The sequence below is a fragment of the Syngnathus leptorhynchus genome, chromosome 14 (assembly GCF_054491065.1).
Source record: "Syngnathus leptorhynchus isolate UIUO chromosome 14, UIUO_Slep, whole genome shotgun sequence".
Lineage (NCBI taxonomy): Eukaryota > Metazoa > Chordata > Actinopteri > Syngnathiformes > Syngnathidae > Syngnathus > Syngnathus leptorhynchus.
Genome location: NC_141208.1, coordinates 9,062,511 through 9,071,786, shown reverse-complemented (window position 1 = coordinate 9,071,786; position 9,276 = coordinate 9,062,511). Strand labels below are relative to the sequence as shown.

Here is a 9,276-nt window from a genome sequence, read left to right as displayed (position 1 = left end):
ATCCTGTGTTGATCTCAGCCACTTATGGAAATGTACAAAACCGGCTTCAGCCTGGTTCAACCAGAATGAAAGTTATCAGTCATGTTAAACAGTCTTTGGGCGGTACATGGGGTACACCCTGAACTGGTCGCTGGCCAATCGCAGGTAATCATATCATCATTGCAATGTTGGCATTTTCCACCCTGAGCTTCCTCGTACAGCGATGCTAAATAGTCTCGCTAATGTTGACTTCCATGACTGATGATTTAATCACTTTTCACAATGCATGTAAGGATTAGAGATGCAACGGTCCAGAAATATCATCTTGATACTTGAGTAAGATTTTCTTTCATCTGTAGTTTTAGCAACCTTAAATGGCAAACTAAAAGTAAAAATCCGCCCTTAAATGGAATTTGCCTTCCAGTTTCAATTGTGTTGATAAGGTTTGTCATTGCAGTGTGGGGTGGATTAAACTAACTTTGAAAGATGTTTTGGGTGGAGCACACCAAATAATAATCACTTTAATATGTGTTAAGCTTTCCAGTCTTGTGGCACTTTGGTGATATCCTTTCCAAAAAGCGACATTATCTGACATTATCCTTTGACATTCAGACTTAAAGAATGTGCTGATATTGACATGTTCTTAGTTGGTCGCCATTCAAAGTGCACACTTATCCCACTGCTCTATTTTAGAATCTTCCAGATAAAAAAGCTGCATATGAACTCTGACCTACAATTGCAGCAAGCTTTCTAGGACTCACTTTCACCGGAAGCATCAAGTGGGGCCCACTCTATGCTACCCCACCCCGATTTGAAATGAGTTTTTTCCCAAGGTATCCCGCCGTTGAGTCACTCGTCACGCAACCTTTCACACAGTGCTGGCTGGAGGTCGGGGGCCCTCAAGCCTCGAGGGTGGAGTAATACTTGGAATACGCTACTGACTATTTGCTCTTTTGGGTTATTTTTAAATCACCACTCGGGAGTTTGTTTAAACTTTAGCCCCCTCACTTCCCCTATTATACTGCATCGTGTTGAATATGTTGTTGGCAAGTTACTCTTCTGCAAATGTTCTCATGTGATGTAAAAGTCCACACAATGCCATTCAAATTATTTGGTGGAGTAAAAATGAGACAGAGATAAATCATGTGAAAACTTTTGTTGGAGCACACAAGCTGTATAACTAAATGAAAAAATATCAGAGGAAGTAATAAACAACTGAGGTAATTTGGTTCCATAAGTGTGCATACCCTCTTATAACTTTAATACAATGTATATATAAATATATATATATGGCTGTGTTGAGAATGAGCCAATCGCATTCAAACTCGAGTCAGCACACACCTGCGTCTGATTAACCCCAAATTAAGCTCAGATGTTCATTTTCTAATTATGGATTTTCAAATTGTGCAATGTGCATGAGGAAATTTGAATGCCAAGGCTTTGGTTGAACGTTTGGAGTTGTTGTTTTTTTTTTTAATGGGTTTTAAATGTTGGTTAGGAAAATTTGAATTTCAAGCCAGAGTTTTAAATTAGGGTTGCTGTATTATTTCTGTTCTGTCTCCTCAGGAGAAAATTATGTGGCAGAAATGACAAATCCACATTAACAATAAATAAAAGGGAAGGAATGTTGACTGCAGAGTTAGAGGTTAAATGTTAACTGGGGACACCTCCCAGACTTGAGTCTCCAACTCACCATCATTAGTCACCATCTGTCATCTTACTTATGGGTGGATTCATCATTTAGTGTTGCGCGCTATTCATTATTATTACTTTATTTGTTAATAGAATAATCACAACTGCCTGCACTTCCATTTTTTTATGTTGCTTGTTCTCATTCGGCTCAAAGGTAAAATGGAGCCAATCCCAGCTGACTGTGATTATTTTATATAACGGAGGTGATGTTTTGTAACTTTTCAAGTGTCACGTGACACCCCAGGGCCACATTGCGCAAGTGCAAGACGACGCAGTTTCTCGTGACGGTGACTCATCATTTTGTATGGGGGGATTGCCCGCCTTACTTCATTCAGCCTGATGACATCACTTGCTTGTGGCGCAGCTGGAAAAGCACCAGAGGAGAGCGGGGTCAAGGGCGAGTGTCGTTTGGAACCTCACGTTGCTCTTTACACAACTCCACCAAAGGTTACCTCTGGGTACTGTTGTTAGGTGTTGTCCTTCATGAATTGAACCAGGAAGAGTATTGATCCATTGTCGGATCAAGCAGCTGATGTGGTTAATTATAGGTGTAATCTTGACATTTCTTGTGAGTAGTAAAATAATTGAACTGATTCTTTAAAGTCAAGTAAAAAAAAAAAAAAAAAATTGTAATATGTTCAATGTGGCACTACTAGTCACGATATTCTGTTTAATGTTGCATTTGTGGAAAGTGAATTACAAAATTCATCTGTTTGTATCCATATCCAGGAGGTGGCCATTTTACCTTGTTCTGCCACTTGTTGAAAATGACATCACAGTGCCCGAGGACAAAGTATTGCAAACTACTGCGACGTCATAGGCGTTATCAAGATCTCCAGTCAGATTCGTATTGGATCATGTGCAAATGTCAACGTAGCACGTGCTTCTGTGAAGAAGTCAGTTGGCAAGAATGCAAAGCAAACGCTGGAGAGAATTGTCAAAAGAGGGAGGGCTTGGATGAATGAGCACGCTGGTGCTGAGCCACGCAGAAGCCGAGCAGAGCGGAGCGCCGAGGATTATTGTGCTCTTTAGCTCAGAGATGGCTGCGAGGCAACAGAGGCCAACGTGACCCCCGTGATCCGCACGTGACTCTCCCTTTACAACTTCGCACTAAAGGTCACAGCGCTCAGTTTCTGCAAATGAACGGAGAAAGACAATTGTGGCTCAGAACAAATATCTTTTTATTGACATCAGAACACGTGTCCAGTCAGATTCTGCAAAAGTAAAAAAACAACAACATAAATATACTTAAATATATTGGAAAATAACTTAAAATTGTAACACGACAATTGTACTTGGCATAGGAATTATTAACACTTCACTTCACACTTAACACTAACACTTCACCGGATGTCTAATAATAGCCCTTCCCTTTTTAAATTAAAACAACATCAATATTAACAGTTGAATGAAATATGAAATCAAATAGTAAAAGGTCCAGTGCTTTAAGTGCTTTGTTTGAACAGAGATGCCCAGGCCTTGGCTCAGAGTTCCGGCCGACTCTCCGCCTTTCCTGAAACGTGTCACACAGGCCGTGAAGCAACAGCGGTGGCGGCGTATGATGTAATCCTCCTGCCTGCGCCACGTCCGGCTTTGACGCCAACAAAAGCAACCCGGCCGGCTCCATTTTCGTCATCCGTGACGACATAAGGGCTGCTTGCCACGACGGACAGACACAACTCCAGAACAAGTGGAAATTCGCGTCCCACTTTTTTTTTTTTTAAATTCATCCCAACTACACAACAGGGTCTGTCTTTTTTTTGGGGGTGGGGGGGATTTTGTTTTTGTTATCCAACCGGAACGCTGCTTCGGAATTTGAACTGCAGCTGGTAAAACATCCACTGTGGTGCAGATTTAGAACGTGTTTTCTTCTTTTGTTTTCATCGCTCGGGCAGGTTGATGATGGGCACCCACTGGTCCATGCAGCGACTCTCCCTGCAGAAGAGGTTCACTTTGCTCAAGGCCGGGTCCTTCCACAAGGAAGACTCGGGGCTCTGGAAAAGAAAGGAGAAGTTGAGTCACCTAAACGCCGGACAAGTGGCCTCTGTGTGTGGGAGTGTGTCTGAGTGTGCGTGCGCGCATGAGGTATTCCCTTCTACCGACATTCCTCGCAAGTCACAGGCAGGAGGAGTCATGTGTATGTTTACCGAAATGCACACGGGACTTAGTTTCAGTCACGTGAAGCAGCCTTCATGTATGCACATAGTCAAAGGTTTGCATGAGAAACTCTTATACTACCATGCATATTTATATTGCAGAGGTGGTAAAAGTACTCACACTCTGTACTTAAGTAAATCTACAAATTGTACCGCTCACGTTCTTTTGCACCCAATTATACGCTCAGTAGCTTGAGTTGGAATTGGAACCCTCAGCACACAAAATAATGCTTTGTGTTCTGAACTTACAAAGCATTCATACTGAGATGAAAAAAAGAGAACTGGACATGATGTCAAAATGTTTTCCTATAGCTTTGTTAATGTGACATACATAAAAATGCAAAACGAGCTAATGACAACAAAAAAGCATCTTACCGGTAACATAGGAGCACAAAAGCTCATTTTGAACTTATTGTCACAATGCAAATACAAAATCAGCAAATTCAAATTTCAACCACGGATCACTTTACCTCTCCTGATTTACCTTTACGGAGATGTTCAAAAAAGGAACCCTTATTTTGACAAAGTACGAAGGTTTCCATTTAAACAAACAACCCCCACCCCTTTTGGCCTTTAAGAGGCTCTACAACCTTTTTTCTGCAACTGAATGGAATATTAGCAAACAACTATTTTTCAATCCTCGGAGAGCGTGATACAATTGGTGTATGGGGCGTGCCTCGGTTTCCACACCAACACTCATGCTGGGAGCTGTCCTATCTTGTCTACGTGCATGAACCGATGAAGCCGACACTAATGTCATGTGAAACCAGTCGCCATCGATTTGATGCCCTGATATGACCTGAATGAATGAAAGGAAACGACCAGACAGCTGACGTCGGCTTCGAAAAGTAAGGCATCATTGTAGGAATTCACACCCGTGTCAGAGAAAAAAAACAACACTTCCATGCAGTGAGAGCATACCAAGGAGTGAGTGTACTTACAGTGACAAGCACGCAGTGCAGGTCCATGGGCTCGCCCCCGCTTTGCTTCCCTCCTCCTCCTCCCGCCGCCAGAATTTGAGCCAGGCGCCGGGTGTTGTTCACTCTCAGGATGTTGATGTCATTCTCGCAGCAGAAAGCCTGGATGAGGGTGAAGTGGATCTGCAGGGCCACGTCTTTCACATCTTCGTCATCAGCTGCCAAGATGCACAAGACAACATTGTCGGGGTTCCTGAGGAGGAAAAGATGACAATGGATCATTGTTGATAACAAAAGGTTCTGTGCATACAACAGTGTGATGAAGGAAAAATAAAGCCGGTATGCATGGAACTATAAATTGTGTAATAGGTGTTTATAAAAGCATACTTACACATTGAGGGACTTTGCTGCCTCGTAGACGCCCACAGTTATGCAGCCCTGTGGTAAGGCTCTGGTCAGGACCTCCTCTAACGCTTTCGCCACCGAATCCATTCTGCAACGCCGTTCCAAAAAAAAAGTTGCCATATTACCAAAAAGGCACATTAAAGTTGCACCTTTCGGCCGATGTTAAGCGGAAATCATCTTTGCGTGTCTTTGAACGTCTTTTTGCCAACGATGGCAAACGCAAGAGGTAGATGTTAGCACTTTTTGAACGTGGACATGCACAGTGCGCTTGCCTCACTTTCAAGCCGTTTGCAGCGTCGTTTGAGGTAATAAAGTACACCGGGTCTTACAGAGCACTTTGATTTTTTTTTTCTCTCTCTGCATAATTGACTTATTCGTATTACATACGTACACGCCGGCCTGCAACGATCCATGCACGCACCACAGCAAAAAAAAAAATAACAAGGAAAAAAGTGTTGCAGCTCCATACCTTTCTTGAGAGTTATCTCCAGTTATTTCCTCAAATGTCATGTTGTACATAAAATCCCAAATCCAATTTAAAGCGAACTTCTGGTTGCTTCTCTTCTTTTCTAAACATGCGCGTAACGATGGGTCTTTGCTTCTACTGCAAGTGAGGCGTTCAATCTAGCAGCTTCACATAAGAGCGTCCCAGGACAATGGTGGTCATGAAGGATATTTGCATAGCTTGTCATGATTGGCCCTATGCTAATTTATCGGACGGCGCTCCAGTGAGATTGCACGGAAGGCGGTCCGCTCTCCAGCTGGACTTTCTGGTGGTGCAACTGCATGCATCGAGATTCTGACACCGAGGTGTCCATTGTACAGTATACTCCCGATGTTTGGCACCATCTATAAGCCGCTGGGGGAATAGCAGGCGTTCACCAAAGAGTCAATTTGACGTTCTAAACTACCTCATTTTACCTTCAAGAAGTTGCCATTTTTCATTGAACTTGATCGCCACTCTATATTAGATCTCATGCATATTATTCAGGCTCCCGCACATGTTTCTTTCCATTTTTAAGAAATTAACTGCAAGCAGACCATGTGTGTGTGAGCTTGCTGACAGAGAGAGCATTATTGGCTAATACTAGGATTTAATGACCAGATAATTGATCTTTACCTAGCAAATGTATGTCTCGCGGTTGTGAGGTTCAGGGTTTGAATGTGTGTTCTAGCCTCCCTGGGAAACATTCGCATGTTTCAATGTTTAACATGTACTTCTGTTTTCCCCCACAGTCCATAAACATGCATGTTGGGTTCGAGGAAAACTTAAAAATTTTCTTAAATGTGAATGTGAGTGCAACAGTTGTGTCCATACATGCCCTATAGCGGCCAGTCCAAGTTGTCCGATTTTTGAGTCTTGTTGAAGGCTTAAAACCTCCAGCTATGGGCCTTCAAAAATTCACCAAAAGAAGGGGGGGATACATACAATGAAGGTATGTATATTTTCCAGTTATGACTAGCATTTTTGTTCGTCTATTCACAACGTACGTTATTTAACTTAAGACAGTGAAATTATTTTTGGCACATGTGCAGAACAAAAGAGAGTAATCTTGTCAAAATAAACCCCAACGTATTCACGACTTGTATGGTAAATCATGCTTTTACTCCCTTTTTCCCCCTTTTTTTCCAAACTTCTTCCTAAACAACACGCAATACTTTCCCTAGACGTTAGAACATCCACGCATATAAGTTTACGTATCAATTACAAAATCAATTTTACTCACTTACTTGAGTTAAACACACCGAGGGAAATCAGTTGGGGATGCACAGCCTTGGATGCTGCTACCGAGGTGGGACGTTATCAAATTTTAGGGGATACTCCAACTTTCAGCCAGGCGCAACCGCATAGCAACGGGACGCGCGTTGAGAAAAGAAGCTGTCTGATTGGTCAGCCCTGGTCGTCATGAACTCCACCGGAAAGCGCGCACATGCTCAAAAAGAGTAGCGCGAGAATGAAACTCACGTGACCAAACGTTCTTTGATCTTTCATCTACCTTAGCATTAAGCAACTAAGCATGGTCAGGGTATTTATTTGTTGCTTTTAAAAAACAGAAATTTAACTTGGCGCAGTGATGACAAAATCCTTGCTGTTTACAAAAATTACCTGCGGGCACGTCAGCTATTGCCCACTACTTGGCACTGCCAGTTAAAAACTTATAGATTTCCAAAATGACATCATAAATGATGAAATGATGGTATGCTGATTACCTCATGGATTCATATTGTACTTCTGTACTTCACTTCTGAAAGATTTCTGAGTGACAAACCCACCATGGAAGCTATGGGATATTTTGGTGTCCTCTTGTGGTGCAAAAAAAAAAGTCACTTTTGCAAAGTGAAAGCGTGTACAATGTCAGGCTAACGAGAACTCCCATATTGATTTCGTTTTTTTAGTGCACTACGCTTCAGCAATTTTAGACCGATTTTTTTCCCCTCGTTCAATAATATGACATTTTAAAGATTAAAGACAATGTATTTTATTGTACAGTACCTCAGTGTAATACGACCAAGGCAGTGACTACTGCCTACCACTAGAGGAAGCAAATGTACCAGGCACACTAGATCACAGTGCTGCTTGCCGCTCAATGAATTTATACATAACCCAACAAATTGCACACAGAGTTTAAAAGATACTTGAGCAAAACGTTTTGACAGGAGAAAACTGCACGAATTATAATTTAACTATTCATGTGCTAGTTGCAATTTGACACAATTCCCAGTATTCCAGTCAAATGTCGAAATATGTAGTGAATTCACTGGTGAAACAATAACCAAGTCTATTGCTCAAGATGTAGCGCAAAGCTTACCTGAAGGAGGAAAACAAGTGAGCAAGTGCTCATTTTTGTCTGCACGGAGACGTTTATGGAAATAGCTAATTCATTGATGCAAAGGCTTTTGTCCCAACTGTGGGATTGTGGCAAATGTTCATGTTGAAGAATTTTATTGAACTACAGAGTAACATGAGAGCAATTTATTTATTTATTTATTTATTTATTTATTTATTTATTTATTTATTTATTTATTTATTTATTCATTTATTTATTTATTTATTTCCCAGAGTGAAGTATTTTGGTGTCTGAAACGACACTTTACGGGCATGACTGAAAATGGGTGGGAACAAAGAAGAAAGGTGGACAGGAACAGAGGTCATATCACTCTTTTCCTATTGGTCCAATTTATCTTGAGGGCGTCACGTCAAAGCATCACTGACACTTAAAATCTACAACAAGACTACAATGTCCTCAGAAAGAACAACAACTGGATCCAAGCGAACACAGCTCAAGGTACATTTACATATTTGTCATAATTGATGCAAATGTCACGTGATTATGGCCAATTACATCAGTGCATGTGTAAAGGCGAATTTTACTGATAAATTGCATCTGATCATTTCTGTTTGAATTGATTCTCTTTCATTAAATATTGTTCAAAACTATGCAAATTACGCTAACTGCTGCAATAAATTGTCGTAATCGATTTTAATAATTTGTGCAGTGTTTTTGATTAGGTATGTTACTTTAAACCTAGTGTCATGCAGCATCATGTATATAATTACTCTAGGAAAACAACTAAAAACTACTTTACTTTGGCACTGCAAAGCATACAGTCAATGGATAAGCCATCCAGTTAAAATGGTTAGTGAGGAGTTAATAATGAATATCTTGCACGGATAAACACACAGACACACAGACAGATGGCATGAAGCTCACGGAGAGAATCTGGAAATTGGTGAAGCGCTATAAAATGACTGTGATGAAGCATCTGTGTAGGTCATGAAGAAACCAATGTGAACTTTTGTACAGTTTGGCCACTTTGACTTTGTCGTGCCTTGGAAATGTTATTAATTTTTTTTCAAGCCACTAGACATATCCATGGTGAGCGTACTCCTCCTAAGTTATAGAGCCCATTGGCAAGTTTGAAGGACCTTTGGAACAGACTGCAGATATGGTGAACGGAATGAAAAATGAGACATGCATGACATATACGACCCTCCAGAAGGTCACTGTTGCATGATTAGATGGTTCAAGGAACTTGTAACATATTGACAGTGAAGCTTTCCAGTAGAATGCCTAATGTGTTGGTTGTGCATAAAGTCCTTGACATGTTATTTACATTCTCAAGAA

At 41.1% G+C, this 9,276-nt stretch overlaps 1 protein-coding gene across 3 annotated transcripts; it reads right to left on the bottom strand.

The window, feature by feature from the left end:
* Positions 1 to 2,835: 2,835 nt before the first annotated feature.
* LOC147046500 (growth arrest and DNA damage-inducible protein GADD45 alpha-like) lies at positions 2,836 to 7,008 on the bottom strand. 3 transcript variants are annotated; one of them, XM_085929361.1, is made up of 4 exons: positions 6,881 to 7,008; positions 5,136 to 5,237; positions 4,769 to 4,997; positions 2,836 to 3,665 (listed from the first exon to the last, which is right to left on the bottom strand). In XM_085929361.1, the coding sequence occupies exons 2-4, from the start codon at positions 5,234 to 5,236 to the stop codon at positions 3,552 to 3,554; spliced, it is 444 nt and encodes a 147-aa protein (XP_085785487.1). In that variant the 5' UTR covers position 5,237; positions 6,881 to 7,008; the 3' UTR covers positions 2,836 to 3,551. The 3 variants fall into 3 exon arrangements, with proteins under 3 accessions (XP_085785487.1, XP_085785488.1, XP_085785485.1); XM_085929362.1 differs by having other exon boundaries at positions 6,877 to 6,949; XM_085929359.1 differs by lacking the exon at positions 6,881 to 7,008 and adding an exon at positions 5,619 to 5,793.
* Positions 7,009 to 9,276: the final 2,268 nt, after the last annotated feature.

Coding starts and splice junctions, on each gene's coding strand:
- LOC147046500 (XM_085929359.1), bottom strand. CDS start 5,668: ATGTACAACATGACATTTGAGGAAATAACTGGAGATAACTCTCAAGAA. Junction 5,238..5,618: donor GGAGATAACTCTCAAGAAAG/GTATGGAGCTGC, acceptor ACGGCGTTGCAG/AATGGATTCGGTGGCGAAAG. Junction 4,998..5,135: donor GCAGCAAAGTCCCTCAATGT/GTAAGTATGCTT, acceptor TTTCCTCCTCAG/GAACCCCGACAATGTTGTCT.